This window comes from Ahaetulla prasina, chromosome 15, assembly GCF_028640845.1.
Source record: "Ahaetulla prasina isolate Xishuangbanna chromosome 15, ASM2864084v1, whole genome shotgun sequence".
Classification (NCBI taxonomy): domain Eukaryota; kingdom Metazoa; phylum Chordata; class Lepidosauria; order Squamata; family Colubridae; genus Ahaetulla; species Ahaetulla prasina.
In genome coordinates, this window is record NC_080553.1 from 12574492 (window position 1) to 12592880 (window position 18389).

At 44.7% G+C, this 18389-nt stretch overlaps 1 protein-coding gene across 1 annotated transcript in view; it reads left to right on the forward strand.

Moving 5' to 3' along the window:
* Window positions 1–8777, forward strand: part of MED13L (mediator complex subunit 13L) — a 196234-nt gene extending 187457 nt beyond the window's left edge. Inside the window, exons 28-31 of the mRNA XM_058157983.1 lie at window positions 272–423; window positions 3860–4021; window positions 5003–5115; window positions 5842–8777. Coding sequence (XP_058013966.1) covers window positions 272–423; window positions 3860–4021; window positions 5003–5115; window positions 5842–5974 — 560 coding nt within the window. The 3' untranslated portion in view covers window positions 5975–8777. The remainder of the gene's footprint in view (window positions 1–271; window positions 424–3859; window positions 4022–5002; window positions 5116–5841) is intronic.
* Window positions 8778–18389: the final 9612 nt, after the last annotated feature.

Consider the following 18389-nt stretch of genomic DNA (forward strand, 5'->3'; position numbering starts at 1 on the left):
AAAAAATAAAAAAAATAAAAATAAAGAAGACCACTAAGAAACATTGGTTAAAAAGAGAGACAAGAGAGATGGACAGAGGGGAGAGAGACAGCGAGAAAAAGAAAAAGAGAGAACAAGAGAGCAGAGAGATGAGAGAGATAAGAAAGATGGACAGATAGGGAGAGAGAGAAAAACAGAGAGGAGACAGGTGGGAAAAACAGACACACAGAGAAAGAATCACATAGAAGCTAATAATACTGACGTCTCCTTTTGCTCTTCTTTCCTCTTCGAGATGACATGTTTGATCTCCCATTCCCGGATGACATGGACAATGACATTGGCATCCTGATGACTGGGAACCTTCACTCCTCTCCAAACTCTTCCCCTGTCCCCTCCCCTGGTTCTCCCGGAATTGGGGTAGGACCATCCTTTCAGCACAGTCGGGTAAGTACTCAGAATTTCCCTGTGCCATTTTATGGAGCGGTGCGGTGGCCTAGAGGCGGAGCTCTCACCTCACAATCAGGAGGCTGTGAGTTTGATCCTAGGTAGAGGCAGATATTTCTCTCTCTCCTGGCACAATGAGAATATATCTGCTGAACAAAACTCCGTACTGGGGACAGGAAAGGCATCCAGCCAGGAAAACGCTTTGCTAGGCTCCATTCAGTTGCCCAGACTCCATCCCGCAAGGGATTATGGGGTTATTAAAAGAGGATGCCGACTCTGGCCGATTTATGTTCAGAGATGTCCACTAGTTCCAGCTCCTGAAAAACTGATGGTTACCCATCTTTTTTTTTTTTTGCATTTATATCCCGCCCTTCTCCGAAGACTCAGGGCGGCTTACACTATGTCAAGCAATAGTCTTCATCCATTTGTATATTATATACAAAGTCAACTTATTGCCCCCAACAATCTGGGTCCTCATTTTACCTACCTTATAAAGGATGGAAAGCTGAGTCAACCTTGGGCCTGGTGGGACTTGAACTTGCAGTAATTGCAAGCAGCTGTGTTAACAGACTGTCTTAGCAGTCTGAGCCACCAGAGTTTGTTTTGTTCCTCCTAAAGGCATGTAGTCTGACCGTGAAGCTAATAGGAAAATTCTAATAAAAGACTTTGATAATTCACCATTCGTGTGCCTTACAATAAACACACACACACACACAGATTTCTGTACCACTCCAAAATGAGCATCTTGCAATCTGCCGCAATGAGATTAAAATCAGGCCAACGGTCCTAAATCCCTTTTTTTTCCAGAACCGTTGTTAACTTTGAACGGTCACTAAAATGAACACTGTCGTGAAGTCGAGGACTACCTTGCAAAGAGACTCCCGGTTATTTTCCGTTTTTAATCCTGACCATTCTTGACAAAGCCTTGTTGACATTTACATGGCGATTCTGCACAACTCTCGTTTCTGTTGTAACGAGACGAGTAATCAGGGAAGTCGGTCAATGGACGTGGCACCTACCTACCTACCTCTCTCTCTCTCTGTCTCTATTTCTGTCTCTCTCTCTGTGTCTCTATTTCTCTCTCTCTCTCTCTCCCTCTCTCTCTCTCCCTCTCTCTCTCTCTCTCACAAATGCCTTCAGAGCCACCAGTTTAACCATTAACGCCAGACTGGTAATTGAGGTGTAATTTTTGTTTGGAGCAAAGTAGCAGCGTGTGATCTTCCCCCCCCCCCCCCCCAGGGGTCAAGGCAAGGCCTCCCTTCATCTAACTTCGTGAGTTTTATAATTGATTGCTCCCATTGGCAATCAACGGGTTGCCCTCTCTGGCACCGCTCCTTGTGTGCTTTGTTCAGGCAGGCTGCCTTTGATCCCCTCCGGGCTCTCAAAGGAGTTACTGCAGATCACGGGAAAAAGGAAATTGGATCGAGCGGAGATCTCTGCAAGAGTTCTCCAAGGCAGAGGGGCTGTTGATGCTCTCTGAAGCTTGGTGGTTTTCTTGCAGTCGTTTTGTTACCCGACTAGATAACTTCATCAGTGTTCAGAGCAGGAACTGCTGCTGTTCCCTAGTTCGATGAAACGTCTGCAAGAAAACAGAAAAGAAAAAACAAGAAAAGGCTTAGACTTTTTAAATTTAGAGGGGTTTTAAATCGATTTTAATATTTATATTTCTATTTTTAACAATTGGTATTATTAACTATTGGCATTAGAATAAGTCTTTTAACGATTATTTTAATTTGTATATTGATGTTTTTTATATGCCTGTAAACCGCCCTGAGTCCTTTGGGAGATAGGGCGGTATATAAGTTTAAATAATAATAAATAAAAATAAAAACCACCAATCTTAAGAGAGCACCAAGGACCCCGGTCTCTTTCTTTTCCTCCTCCTCTTCCTCCTCCTCCCACTTCTTCTCCTCTTCCTACCCCTACCCCTTTGGCACTGATGCTGTTGCCTAGTTAAGTCACGAAATGTCTGCAAGAAAACCACCAATCTCAGAGAGAACCAAGGACCCCAGTCTCTTTTTCTTCCTCCGCCTCTTCCTCCTCTTCTGGAACTGATGACGTTACCTAGTTTGGGTCGTGAAACATCTGCAAGGAAACCTCCAAGCTTACAGAGCACCAAAGGATCCCACAATCATCCTCCCCTCCTCCTCCTCCTCACATTGATGCTGTTGCTTAGTTGGATAATGAATTGTCTGCAAACCAACAAGCAAGCTCAGAGAGCACCAAGGGCCCTTCATTTCAACTCTGAGCTACAAATATTCTCTTCTATTGGCTTTATTTTTAAACAATGGGAACCTTTCTTATATGGACTTTTTAAAAGAGAGAGAAAGAGACACAGAGAGAGGCAGAGAGAGAGACAGACACACAGAGAGAAAGAGAGAGGCAGAGAGAGAGACAGACACACACAGAGAAAGAGAAAGGCAGAGAGAGAGACAGACACACAGAGAGAAAGAGAGAGGCAGAGAGAGAGACAGACACACAGAGAGAAAGAGAAAGGCAGAGAGAGAGACAGACACACACAGAGAAAGAGAAAGGCAGAGAGAGAGAGACACACACAGAGAGAAAGAGAGAGGCAGAGAGAGAGACAGACACACACAGAGAAAGAGAAAGGCAGAGAGAGAGACAGACACACAGAGAGAAAGAGAGAGGCAGAGAGAGAGACAGACACACACAGAGAAAGAGAGAGACAGACACACACAGAGAAAGAGAGAGGCAGAGAGAGAGACAGACACACACAGAGAAAGAGAAAGGCAGAGAGAGAGACAGACACACACAGAGAAAGAGAGAGGCAGAGAGAGAGACAGACACACACAGAGAAAGAGAAAGGCAGAGAGAGAGACAGACACACAGAGAGAAAGAGAGAGGCAGAGAGAGAGACAGACACACAGGGAGAAAGAGAGAGGCAGAGAGAGAGACAGATACACAGAGAGAAAGAGAAAGGCAGAGAGAGAGACAGACGCACACAGAGAAAGAGAAAGGCAGAGAGAGAGACAGACACACACAGAGAAAGAGAAAGGCAGAGAGAGAGACAGACACACAGAGAGAAAGAGAGGCAGAGAGAGAGACAGACACACAGAGAGAAAGAGAGAGCCAGAGAGAGAGACAGACACACAGAGAGAAAGAGAAAGGCAGAGAGAGAGACAGACACACACAGAGAAAGAGAAAGGCAGAGAGAGAGAGACAGACACACAGAGAGAAAGAGAGAGGCAGAGAGAGAGACAGACACACAGAGAGAAAGAGAGAGGCAGAGAGAGAGACACACAAAGAGAACGAGAGGCAGAGAGAGAGACAGACACACAGAGAGAAAGAGAGAGGCAGAGAGAGAGAAAGAGTCTCAAGTTGGATGAGAATCTGGTCACGAGGGACCCCGTTGATACCTGCATGCTCCAGGCACTGGACCCACATTGCCCTTCTCACCTTGATTTTTTTTTTCCAGAGCCAAGGGGAGCGTCTCCTTTCCCGGGAAGCCCCCGAAGAACTGAAGCAGCAGCCCCTCGCCCTGGGTTACTTCGTTTCTACTGCCAAAGCCGAGAACCTCCCTCAGTGGTTCTGGTCCTCCTGTCCTCAAGCTCAGAATCAATGTCCCCTCTTTCTCAAGGTGGGTTTCGCTATTACTCAGAAGGTGGGGGTGGGGGGATCAGACCGCCCTAGTTTGGAGGGTCACAGAAGGATGTGAGTTGCTTAATCGCTGGCATGCCCCTGTCGTAGCCTGAACGGGAGCCGAAGGAGATCGAGGGGGGTGGATTTGTTGGCTTCGGAGGAAAGCACAGAGGAGCAGACCGAGGCAGGCCAGGGCCTTTCAGGATTGGGACAGCTTGTAGGCAGGGAGGAACTGGGGCAGGATGACCAAGAGTGGCTAAGTGGTGAGAGACAGAGCTCAGGCGATGAGCAAGGACCGCCTCCCTCCTGATCCTCAAACACGGAGAGTGGAGAGAGGGCGGGAACGGCGCAGGCTGACCCGGCAACTCGGGAGGAGAGCGCCTCACCCCTCTTCACAAGGCACACCTGGGGACTGAGATTTAAGGAGGGGCGTTCGTTGGGAACAAACACTGAATTGGTAGGGTTTGGTGTGCCGGGTACAGACATTTGGAGTTTGCCAGATTGCTTGCTTCTTCCTCACTTGTGAACTCGGTACCGCCTTCCTGACGTTGTGAACTCATTCCCTTATTCCTGACTTTATGGGCTCCTTGTTTGTTCCTTGGTTCATGGCACTCGTTTCCCTGTTCCTTTGTTTTGCTGGATTGAGGCTGCTCTGTGTGTCTGTGTCTCTGTGTGTGTGTGCGTGCGCTTTGCTCTGGGACTTGCCAAGAACGTGGGAATGTTTTTATGAGAGGCGTGGCCAGCGTTGCGGCGGCACAGCATGGATCCCAGTGCTCCGGGGAAAACACTGATATCTCAAGCCGATTTGGGGATCCTTTATGGATCATAGCTGTCTCGTAGAGACAGCGAAGAAGGGATGCTTTTGAGGAGAAATTTGGAGCACTAAAGGGGAGTTTGAACTCTCTGCTGGCTGTGTTGCCTCTGTGCCATGCTACCGGTTCATCGCAATCACACCATCCTGTCTTCCGCTTCCTGACAGGCATCACTGCATCATCACATCTCTGTAGCGCAGACAGACGAACTCCTTCCTGTCCGGACTTCCCAGAGAGTTCCCCACCCCTTGGACTCCAAAACCACATCAGATGTCCTAAGGTAATTGACTTTCTGCTTCTACGTCAGTCATAATGCAAGGATTGCTCTTTGGCCGGCCTTCTGCTGGGGAATATCTACCCAGAATGTTGTCGTTACTTTGAAGCAGGGATGAAATACTCCCAGTTCGGACCGGATCACCTGATCTGGTAGCGATGGCAGCGGGTGGTTTGGAGCAAAAATCCTGATTCTGATTAGTTAATTTTTTAATAAATTTTTTATTTTATTTTAATTCAAACATCATCTTCCATTAAACAGTGTGTTGTCTGGGTACATAAAAAAGGGTGAGCTCAAAACTAAACAAGAATTGAAAAAAACTAGCCACCTTAGTTAATTAACTCCACGTATTTTCAGATAGAACAGGCGGTGGCCTAGAGGTGGAGCTCTCGCCTCACAATCAGGAGGCTGTGAGTTCGATCCTAGGTAGAGGCAGATATTTCTCTCTCTGGGAACACTGAGAAATATATCTGTTGAACAAAACTCCGCATTGGCAACAGGAAAGGCATCCGGCCATTAAAACACTCTGCTAGCTCCAGTCAGTTGCCCAGGCTACACCCAGCAAGGGATTATCGGGGGGGGGGTCATTAAATGAAGATGATTTTCAGACCGAACAGCCTTGATTGAGAAGATGCCCACTTGATCCTTGAAAGGCGGATCTCTCACAATGTACCTCTGGATCCGAGAAGATCCCTCCATCAGTTTTTCTCTTCTCTCTCTCTCTCGCTGCAGGTTCGTCCTGGAACAATACAACGCATTGTCATGGCTGACTTGTAACCCGGCGACCCAGGATCGCGGCTCTTGCCTTCCTGTTCACTTTGTGGTGCTCACCCAGCTCTACAACGCCATCATGAACATCCTCTAATCGCGGGAGACGGGGACGAGCCAAACCGCGTGAAGAAGACGCCCTCCCTCCCCCCCCCCTCGACTGGCCTGCGAAGAGTTCAGATCCCGGTCTGAAGAAGCTAGAGCCGTGCTCCCAATTCTCTCAAGAAAGCAGGAGAATCGTCCTTCAGGGTGTATCGGAGTCTACCAAAATGGAACCTCTCGGCCCCTTTCCGAGCTCGGGTTTTCAGGCAGCAACCAGACGTGTTACAACTTTTAAGGCAGTGTTAAAATTTTGGCTGGCTTGAACTCCCTTTACAGAACTATTGGACCACGGTGAAGACGATACGTCTTTCATTTCATTTCATTCTTCTTCTTCTTTTTTTTTTCCTCCTCTTTTTTTTTTTTCTTTTCGGTGCACGGATCTCTGCCGAAGAAAAACAAAAACGGTGTTGCGCTGACCAGTTTGGGGGTGGCCCCAAAGCTTTTCCTTGAAAAAACCATTGACACCCGCAGGGCTGCGCCGAAGAACCGATTCGACTAGTTGAAAAAAGTATATGGGATTTTTTTTAATTCATTATTATTATTATTATTATTATTATTATTATTATTATTTTTGGGTGTGCCTGGAGAACTCCTTGACAGAATGGATTGGGATGAATGAATGAATGCGGGGTGTGTGTGTTTTTGTTTTTTGTTTTGCCCCCCCCCCCCCCCCAACATCCATGTAGATACGAATGATCTGGAGACACACTGACGTTTTTCCAGTTTTTATTGTTTTATTTTAATTTATTTATAGGGGCTATTAAATTATAGAGGACCAGGTACAGCACGCGATCCAATTCCCATCTCACCGAGCAGTGGGGTTATTTTTTAATTATTATTATTATTATTATTATTATTTTGGCATACCTCTCACTTTTTAGGCTAGAAATGGGTGGGGTGTGGGGAACGGGGATGGAGCAGGGAGTTCAAAGGAGCCATTGAGGAAGAACTCAAAAAGAGTCACATTTTTTTTTTTCAAAAAAAGAAAAGAAAATTTTTTTGGGGTGTGTGTATGTGTGTGCGGACCCACTGAGTTAAAGGAGGAGGCCTGGCGAGAATTTTATTCATTTTTTTTTTTAAGTAAACCAGATTAACAACAATGCCATGCAAAAAATAGCCAAGACCGGTGGAAAAAAAATAACGGAAAACCACGCGAAAACAAGCCGCCTCCAATCTGACAGCAATCCAGATGTGTTGGGGAATCATCACCTCGTCTACCCGGAAGCCGCCAGCAGCAGTGGGATTGTGTGGGGGCAGGGGCTGGGAATCATGGGAGGTGTAGTTCAACATGGCTGGAAGGGACATAATTGGCTGCTTCAAGTGTGGGGAAAACCCTCCCCCCCAAAAAAAAGGGGGGGCGGGGCTGGCGGAAAAACCATTGAAAGGAAAGTTTAAGGAGGTGTTTCGAATAGAAGAATAATTGGGTTGGAAGGGGCCTGGGAGGTCATCTAGTCCAACCCCCTGCTTAAGCAGGAGACCCTGTACCATTTCGGACCGATGGCTGTCCAGTCTCTTCTTAAAAACCTTCCGGTTTGATCAACGTGGATTTTTTTTTTCCCCTTCTAGCATCCCCATCTTGGACATCCAAATTTTCGAAATGATGATGTGCATATTCTTCCCTCCACCCCCCCACCTCTCCACCCCCCCAAAATCTCCTTAAAGAGAATTTCTCCCCCCCCCCCAAAAAAGCTACTTCATTACATTAATACGGAAAATTAAAAACAAAACAAAACCACCGTGTTGAGGGGGGGGGGAAATATAAGCCTGACTTATTTAAAATGTGTCGTCGGGATTTGATTTTGTTTGTTTTTTTTTTTTTTAAAAAAGCTTAAAGCCATGAAATTGTTTCAATCGGGTCTCCAAACTTAGCGACTTGAAGGCTGGTGGACTTCAACTCCCAGAAGTCCTCTCAGCCTGGACAACTTGAAGCCTTGTGGACTTCCACCACTCCCATAGCTGACCGGGGAATGCTGGGAGTTGAAGTCCACAAGCCTTTAAACAGCTGCCCAAGCCCTGATTTGAATAACTCCTGGGATTGGAGGCATCTGAATGGGGGCGTTCTTATTTCTAGCGTGTGACAGGCTGAGGCTGCTTTGAGGGGGGGGGGAGAAAGAGGGCGGGACTTTTTGGTCGTCAAGGCCACCCTTAAAGGACCCTTTCGCATTTTTGAAGTTCTTCCAAATGTCTTCTCTTCTTCTGGTTAAACGAAAAAAGAAAAAAAATGGAGAGAAAATTTCTATGAATTTAAATATTTTTCTTGAAACGATGATGTAATGTTTAAATCAGATTTATTATAATTATTATTATTATTATTATTATTATTAAAAAAAAGTAATCCCATGAACGGTGGGAAAGGATAGGTCAAAAGACCCTGTAAATGGATCACTCTTATTATTATTCTCTGCTCCAGGCCGCCCACCTGGAGGAGTTTTGCAATGTATAGGAGGGGGGGGGGATAAATTCAGATATATGGAAAAAAACCATTTGTATCTAATGTATACAGTGTAAAATGGATTTTAAAAAAAATATTACATTGCTATTTTTTCTTAAATCGGAAAGGAAAATTCTCAAGGCCTTTTGAAGCGCATTAAAAGATGAAGATTGTAAACTTGTATACAAAAAAAAAATTCTTGGTGAGGAAAAACTATGTAAAGTTATCTTTTAACACTTTGGGGTTATTTGTTCCCAAGATTCGCCTGAATTTTGGATTATAGTTGGGTTGGCTTCTTTTTAAATGGGCTGTTTGTTTGTTTTTTATTAAGGGGTGACTTCTCTCTATCCCCCCCACCCCCCAGACATCCAATTCTAATGCAAACATTTTAAAAAAAAAAATCATGAACCCCATTATCCATAAATATTGGGAAAGGGGTTAATACAGAGTAGTTTTCATCTGATGTTGTTTTTATTTAATTTTTTTTTAAGTTAAGAGAAACTGGTAACATATTTATACATTTTTGTGCGAAATAAATGAATGGCAATAGATTTTAAAAAAGAAAAAGAAAAAAAATCTTATGTACCTTCAGTGTGGAAAAAAAAATATCTGTATATTTCCCTTTAAATATGCATTATTTTACTTGTGGGTTTTTTACTGAATTAATCCGAAATGTACAAGCCCTGGATTTCCTACAGAGTGAAGAAATTATTTTATTTTTTTTAATTTCTAATTTTAGAAATCATACAGAAGTCAGAATGAGAAAACAGTTTGAGCAAAAACGGGGTGGGTTTTGGGGCGGGGGCACGGTTGTCCAGCATGCTTGTATGTATATTTCCGAACCTTTTTTTAAATGTAAAGGATTGTACATTTCTTGGGAGAGTTTGATTTTGAGTTCTTTTCCTTGAGCATTTTGCAGTGACCCTCTTTTTATATATAGCCAATTTGAAACAAAACAAAACAAAACAGAAACAAGAACTACGTGAAGTTCGTTTTAAATCTTAACAGTATATCGCTGGTACAATACACTAAAAAAAAAAAAAGAGAGACTTTGATAAAAAGAAGAACCGATAATAATTAAAAAAAAAAACCCTCCATTTTAAATGTCATTCATATATACCTTGTGGATGAGAGCTATATACTTTTACACACTTTTTTAGATGAATAAATTATTGAATTACTGAAACTTGTGTGGGTTTCCAGCTCAGTTGGCTTTAGTGATTTTTACCAGCTGCTTAGAAGCTGATAAAGTTGCAACTATAAAAACTCTGGTGAACAGCAAGACCTTGTCTATTTCTCAAACCATGGTGATCCTGAAGTTGCACTAATCTGTTTCGAAGCCATTTTGGATCATATGTCTCCAAATTCCCAAACTCGGTGTCTCCATTAATGTAACATCAGCAGCAGCAGATGCGGTGATGGAGAGAAAATAGATCTTGTTCTTTGTCACTTGGAACAGATTCTAGATTTGGCACCTTGCCATGGATGACAGAATCATAGGGCTAGAAGCAATGGTGAAATCCAATTTTTTTTTACTACCAGTTCTGTGGGTGTGGCTTGGTGGGTGTGGTGTGGCTTGGTGGGTGTGGCAGGGGAAGGATACTGCAAAATCCCCATTCCCTCCCCACTCCTGGGGGAAAGGTATTGCAAAACCTCCATTCCCACCCCACTCCAGGGGAAGGATACTGCAAAATCTCCATTCCCACCCCACTCCTGACGGAAGGATACCGCAAAATCTCCATACCCACCCCACTCCTGGGAGAAGCATATTGCAAAATCTCCATTCCCACCCCACTCCTGACGGAAGGATACCGCAAAATCTCCATACCCACCCCACTCCTGGGAGAAGCATATTGCAAAATCCCCATTCCCACCCCACTCTGGGGCCAGCCAGAGTTGGCATTTGCCGGTTCTCCGAACTACTCAAAATTCACGCTACCGGTTCTCCAGAACCTGCTGGATTTCACAACTGGCTAGAAAGACCTTTGAAGTCTTCTAGTCCCACCCTCTGCTAAGGCAGCTGACCTTATACCTGGTGAAATGGTTTATCCAGTCTATTTTGGAAAACCTCCGGTGACAGAATACCTACAATTTTAGGAAGCAAGCTGTTCCGTTGATCCATTGTTCTCACTGTCAAGAAATTTCTCCTAGGCTGCATCTCCTTAAACTGCCACCCACTACTACTTGTCGTGCTCTCTGGTTCTTCGGCGAATAGGTTGACTTCCTCTTCCTCAAATACCGGAAGACAGTTATCATGTCCCCTACCCCCAATTCTTCTCTTCCATAAGCTGGACACACCCAGCTCCCTCCACCGTTTTCTCATATTACGATTCACTCTACTGACGTTCAACTCTGTTCCAGAAAAAGTTCCATTCTCCATCCCAGCGTCTGAAAAAAGTCCTCGCGAGCATTGTATTCATGAATGTTGTTTTTCTCCCGAAATCCATAGGTCCTCATTTTGGAGTTCACAGACAATTCCAAAGGGTCTTGTAAATCCTTCTTTTTTAAGGCATCGGATTAAATAATCTTTGGGGGGGGGGAGGGGAGAAAACACCACCCAGGTTTATGATAGTTTCTGGTAGGACGTTGGCGTTTGGTACGTTTTGTTGGCCAGGAAAGAATCCATAAAACCATGACAAAAAATGGGATTTAATCGATTTGTTAAGACATTAATGCAGGAAAGAAACCAACACGGAAAGCAGATTCAAAGGCAAAAGATTTTGAAGCTTAAAAAAAAGCAAGAACAGAGATCAGATCTTTCCCATTTATTGTCAAAGTGCCATTTTCCTTCCTTCCTTCCTTCCTTCCTTCCTTCCTTCCTTCCTTCCTTCCTTCCTTCCTTCCTTCCTTCCTTCCTTCCTTCCTTGCTCTTCTTTCCCCCCATCTTCCTGGCTCTTCCTACTCTCCCTCCCTCCTTTCATTCATGTCCTCCCTCTCCTCTCCTCCTCCTCCTCCCTTCTACTACTGATGATGTTACCTAGTTTGGGTCATGAAACATCTGCAAGAAAACCACCAAACTTAGAGAACCAAAGGACCCCACAGTTGTCTTCCTCCTCCTCCTCCTCCTCCTCCTCCTCTCCTCTCCTCCTCCTCCTCCTCCTCCTCCCTCTTCTAGTACTGATGATGTTACCTAGTTTGGGTCATGAAACATCTGCAAGAAAACCACCAAACTTAGAGAACCAAAGGACCCCACAGTTGTCTTCCTCCTCCTCCTCCCCTCCCCTCCCCTCTCCTCTCCTCTCCTCTCTCCTCCCTGAAAAAAATGGTGACATGAATGATTTTACCATTCTCTTATTCGCTGGCTACAACGATCTTTCCGTATGGATTTGCCGAACACTTTTCCTTACCACAGGCAAAAGCTGAAAGGTCACACCATGGAAAGAAGGTAGCTGTGCCTTTTGAAATAATACAAATCACTGCTTGTCCGATTTTATTATTATTATTTTTGGGCCAGAGATTACCGAAAAGGGTTTTCCAAGAGTATGAGGCCATGCTTCAGATTTGATTCCAAGGTAACACATTTCTCTGAAACTTCTTAAAGCAGCTGCATCTTTTTCTTTCTGGGTTGCAATCGGGAAACGACTTCTTTGAAGAATTGCAAATGGATGCTACAGTCCTATATTTCCTAAACACGCTATAGCTCTTTCTCCAAATTATTTCCAAAGCGCTTAGCCCAGTGGTTCTCAACCTGTGGGTCGGTACCCCGTTGGGGGTCGAATGACGATTTGCCAGGGGTCGCCTAAGACCATCGGAAATATGGGAAGTATACTTGTGAGTCGAAGAATCGCACTCCAGTGGTTGACTCCACAAGCCAGCTGCAGGCTCTTCAAATCGCTAGCCGAATTCGGCTTCAGGCACGATGAATTAAAAAAGAGAGAAATCTTTGCTCTGATGTCTCCCTCTCAAGCCAGCTGCAATCACTCCCAATCGCTAGCCTAATCTGGCTTCAGGCGCAATGAACTTAATAGGGGAGGAATCTCAGCTTTAATGTCTCCATCCTCAAGGCAATCGCAAGCAGTTCAGATCGCTAGCCAATTTGTGAACCGCCCTGAGTCCCTCGGGAGATAGGGCGGTATACAAATTTGATTAAATAAATAAATAATAAATAAATAAATACGGCTTCAGGCATGATAAATTCAAAATGAAAATAATTTTACGGTTGGGGTCACCACATCATGGGGAATTGTATTAAAGGGGTCAGAGCACTATAAAGGTTGAGAACCACTGGCTTAGCCAATCATAGATTCTGACTGATGAAGTTCCACCGAAAGTCCATCCTGCGAGAATTTATTGCAAAAAATTCCTTTCAGTTTACAACTGCAAATTATCCATCTTTTATAGGGAATCTGCCTATACACTATACAATCAGCCACATTCTGGGCTGATTGAATCCTGGCCTTTGCAAATGCTGATTTATGATTTTTCAATGGGTTGTCCAGCCGATTGAATAAAATATGGCTTATTAAATAAACCGAATTAAACGAAAGTACTGCTTTCTATTCCCTGCTGGAATTCTTCTCTCTTGATTTGTGTGGCCCAAAGGATGTTCACTTAACTCTTCTGTATATCATAAAAGGTAAAAGTTCCCCTTGCACATATGTTCCCGCCTCTAGGGAGCGGTGCTCATCTCCGTTTCAAAACCGAAGAGCCAACACTGTCCGAAGACGTCTTCGTGGTCACGTGGCCGGCATGACTCAATGCTAAAGGCGCACAGAAACGCTGTTACCTTCCCACCAAAGTATTTTTCTACTTGTATTTTTTACCTGCTTTCGAACTGCTAGGTTGGCAGAAGCTGGGACAAGCCACGGAAGCTCGCACGGTTACGTTGCACTAGGGACTCGAACCGCTGAACTGCCGACCTTTCGACCTGTATCTCCTGCTTCATGGAAAAAGTCCAAAGCGGTTTACAATCAAAGTAGCTTTTTGAGATACAAATACCGAAACAATTTTACTTTGAAACCATACCGAGGCTCTGCAAAAGCATTGTTTTGCCGCCTCCCCGTTCATTCTTCCAGCGCTTCCAATTAAATCCCAAATTACTTTTTTATTTTTCTGCATAAGTTTTGGGGAAGGAAGGAACGGTGACCCGAAATTAAATCTGCAACAGGGAGACAGAAGGAGACGGTTCACTTTTTATGACTTCCCAATAAAAATGCTCTCGCTGGCAGCTTTTTCTATGAAGTCCTGCCCAGCTGCAGCTATTTGTATCATGTTGCTTAGCTCTGAACGTATTGTAAAAGTTACTTCCAAAGTACTGAAGATACCCATTGTAGAACTTGAATACAAAGCCAGCCAGACTCCTGTTACTGCAGTAAACTTAAAGAGTTTCCTCATATTGTCATTGTTTTAAGCTGGGGATCCAGATACAGAAGCTACATTAGAAACCCACCGATAAGGAATTGCTAGTAAAATGTTTAAGATACCGCAAGCTCAAGATGGCATCGTCTCCTGCGTTAACCTGAAAATAAGTTCCCTTCCTTAGGAGAGTGGATCTCACTTTCAGGGAAGGATGTCCCCAAAATGCTTTTTTTTTCAAAAGGCAAGGGGAGTTTGTTTTTCCTTGAAGACGTTTCGCTTCTCATCCGAGAAACTTCTTTGGTTCTGACTCGGAACACCTGCAAGAAAACCGCCAAGCTCACAGAGCACCAAGGACCCTACAATGGTCTTTCTCCTCTTTTCTCCTCTCCTCCTCCTCCTCCCTTCTACTACTGATGATGTTACCTAGTTTGGGTCATGAAACATCTGCAAGAAAGCCACCAAATTTACAGAACACCAAAGGATCCCACAGTTGTCTTCCTCCTCCCCGTCCTCCTCCTCCTCATCTCCTGTCCTCTTCCTCCTCCTCGTCCTCCTCCCCTCTTCTAGTACTGATGATGTTACCTAGTTTGGGTCATGAAACGTCTGCAAGAAAACCACCAAACTTAGAGAACCAAAGGACCCCACAGTTGTCTTCCTCCTCCTCCTCCCCCTCCTCCCCCCCCCTCCTCCTCCTCTTCCTCTTTCTCCTCCTCCTCCTTTCCTCTTCTAGTGCTGATGATGTTACCTAGTTTGGGTCATGAAACATCTGCAAGAAAACCACCAAACTCACAAAGAACCAAAGGACCCAACAGTTCTCCTCCTCCTCCTCCTCCTCCTCCTCCTCCTCCTCCTCCTCCTCCTCCTCCTCCTCCTCCTCCTCCTCCTCCTTTCTCCTCTTCCTCAAGCACACCGCACCAAGCTTTGTCATTTCATCCTGCAAAGGTCAGCCCCCCCCCCCCGCTGCCAGATGCAGGCCTGGCTAGTTAATGTACCCACTGGGTAATCAGTTACAATTTGTAATCATCTCATTAGCGCCTGGGGAAAGGCACGGGGAGGGGGAGAATCGGCCCAAAGAAATTGAGGAAGGACGGCTGGTAGGAGTGAAATTTCGTCCAGGGTCATGGATCATGCGAAGTGGCAGCAGGATGGCCTTACGCTAGGTAGGGTCGCTGGTTAATCATGAACACGGAGGGCGGGGTGTTGAGCTTTGTCGGTAGGCCAGTTTTGTGCTGGAAGAACAGCAATGGTGGTCCCACAGCAGAAAGTTCTTCCAATGTCTGCAAGAACGGAACATTTATTTGGGTGGGGTGGGGTGTAAGAGTGTGTGTGTCTCTGTGGTTTGTGATTTTTGAAAGGATATATTACAACCTGCTGTGTTGGGTGGGGGAGAGGAGAGAAGGGATTAATAATTACATATAATTATTTGAGTAATTACAAGACGTTAAGCTTCACTATTCTATTCTATTCTATTCTATTCTATTCTATTCTATTCTATTCTATTCTATTCTATTCTATTCTACTCTACTCTACTCTACTCTACTCTACTCTACTCTACTCTACTCTACTCTACTCTACTCTATTCCCCTGGTGGCACAGTGGTTTAAATGCAATATTGCAGGCAAACTCTGCCCACTGCCAGGAATTCGATCCTGACCCAAGATTGATTCATCATTCCATCCTTCTGAAGTGGGTAAAATGAGGACCCAGATTGTTGGGGGGGGGGGGGCAAAGCCTGACCACTCTGTAAACCACTTAGACAGGGCTGTAAAGCTTTGTGAAGCGGTATATAAGTCTAAATGCTATTGCTATTGCTCTTCCTTTTCTCCCTCCCTCCTTCCCTCCCTTCCTTGGTACGCAGTAGTTAGAAAGCAATATTGCAGGTTAACTCTGCCAACTGCCAGCAGTTCAATTCTCACTGGCTCAAGGTTGACGCAGCCTTCCATCCTTCCGAGAGAGGGCCGTAAAGCACTGTGAAGCGATATATAAGTCTAAGCACTATCGCTGCTGTTATTCCTGGATTGTGTCCATTAGCCCCTCTCCAGGGAAGCCCCCAACTCCTTGGCTGGGCTTATGAATGTACCCAAAGCTGTTCTTGTTACGGGGACAACTGGACAACTGGAAAAGTATCCTAAGTGGTCACTTTGATCACGAGCTGCTTATCTGTAATAGCTTCTTTTGTAGCTTCGCCGCTTGGCTTTTTAAGCCCCCTCTACGAAAAAATCGTTGCTTAATCCATCAGGGAGCATTTCCTGCTTCTAGGACAATGGACTCCTGCCTCTGGATCTGGCAGCACAGCCAGGAAAGTGGCTTTTAGCAACCAGCAACGAAAAGGAGAATCTGTGAGAGAGAAAGCCATCAACTTCTGCACAAATTGAATGGCTGCAGTTTACCGTACATTTCAAGTGGTGGAGAACCTCGGGGCATAAACTGGATTGTTTGAACGACTGTCTTTTCCCAATTACCTGTATAGATGCTCCACCCATCAGAGTCTGGAGAATAGAATAGAATAGAATAGAATAGAATAGAATAGAATAATGGGAATATCATAGCATAGCATAGCATAGCATAGAATAATGGGAATAGAATAGAATAGAATAGAATAGAGCAATAGCACTTAGACATATACACCACTTCACAGTGCTTTATAGCTCTTTCTCAGCAGTTTACAGAGTCACCCCTCTTGCCCTCAACAATCTGGATCCTCGTTTTACTGACCTCGGAAGGATGGAAGGTTGAGTCAACCTTGAGCTGGTGAGAATCGAACTGCTGGCAGTTGGCAGAGTTAGCTTGCACTATTACTTTCTAACTGCTGTGTACCATGGAAAGAAAGGAAGGAAGGAAGGAAGGAAGGAAGGAAGGAAGGAAGGAAGGAAGAGTAATAGCAATAGCACTTAGAGTTATAGACCACTTCACACAGTGCTTTACAGTCCTCTTTAAGCGGTTTACAGAGTCAGCCTCTTGCACCCCAATACTCTGGGTCCTCATTTTACCCACCTCGGAAGGATGGAAGGCTGAGTTAACCTTGAGTCGGTCAGGATCAAACTCCTAGCAGTGGGCAGAGTTTGTCTGCAATCCTCCATTTTAACCACTGCACCACCATGGCTCCTATGGGTCTTCTCTCCTAGCAAAACCGTCCTTCCGAGGTCAGTAAAATGAGGACCCAGATTGTTGGGGGGGTAATAGGCTGACTCTGTAGGCCACTTAGAGGGGGCTTTAAAGCACTGTGAAGTGATATATAAGTAAGTGCTATTGCTATTTGATTGTTGTAAGCCAGAAAAGTCAAGCTCAAATCCACAAAAGAAGAGCAACTTTGAGCGTGCTTCAAGAGAAGCCTATTGGTTCCCCTAAAGCCCGTATCAAATTTACTAACCAGGCTAAGCCGCGGCTTCTTCTAACTACACTTTGTTGAATAAGCTTCTATGTGCAATAGATTAACCGATCCTTTTAAGCTAGAAAATCATGGTTGATAAAGGCTTGAGAATTCGTCCAAAAGACTAAGTCAAAACCCAAAACAACCTATATGATGAGTTCCTTTTTTTCCCCCAGAGGCATCACCGTTTTGAAAAAAAGTAGGAATATCTTCTCTCTCTCTCTCTCTCTCTCTCTCTCTCTCTCTCTCTCTCTCTCTCTCTCTCTCCCTCCCACCCTCCCTCCCTCCCTCCCTCCCTCCCTCCCACCTCACCCTCTCTCCCCCACTTTTTCAAACTTCTATTTCCTGTGAGAACTTTTGGGGCATAGAATTCATACATTGTTCCCATTACGTTTTCCACCCTGTATCTAACCCAGAAGTCTAAACTGAAACCAGAGCTATGCCAAGAGAAGAAGTCCTCATCTAAATATTGAGACACTTAAGATATTGAGACTAGAAAGAGTGCAGAGAAGAGCAACAAAGATGACGAGGGGACTGGAGACTAAAACATATAAAGAACAGTTGCTGGAATTGGGTTATGTCTAGTTTAATGAAAAGAAGGACCAGGGGAGACATGATAGCAGTGTTCCAATATCTCAGGTGTTGCCACAAAGAAGAGGGAGTCAAACTATTCTCCAAAGCACCTGAGGGCAGGACAAAAAGCAACGGGTGAAAACTAATCAAGGAGAGAAGCAACTTAGAACTAAGGAGAAATTTCCTGACAGTTAGAACAATCAATAAGTGGAATGACTTGCCTGCAGAAGTTGTGAATGCTCCAACACTGGAAATTTTTAAGGAAATGTTGGCTAGCCATTTGTCTGAAATGGTGTAGGGTTTCCTGCCTGGGCAGAGGGTTGGACTAGAAGACCTCCAAAGTCCCTTCCAACTCTGTTACTATGTTATGTTATGTTATGTTATAAATGGATGGGATTTCTGCGTAGACCAACCGTGACCATTTTTTCTTCCCACCTTGGATGGAAAGTGATTAGTGAAGATGAAAATCCAAGAGCATTTCCCCCAGAAATTAATGGAGCTGATGGATGGACTTCATCTCCCAGAATTTCAGCTGGGAAATTCCGGGAGTTCAAGTCCACTCGTCTTAAAGTCACCAAAGGTTGAAAACCACTACTCTAATCTTTTGAAGAGTCGGAGAGTTTCCCCTTATGTCCAGCAGATGTCGCCACAGGCTAATGCTACAAAGAAGACCCAACTGATGAGACGGATGTCAAGCCAATCAAGAGCAGGATGGACGGTTTGCATTTAATGGGAAAC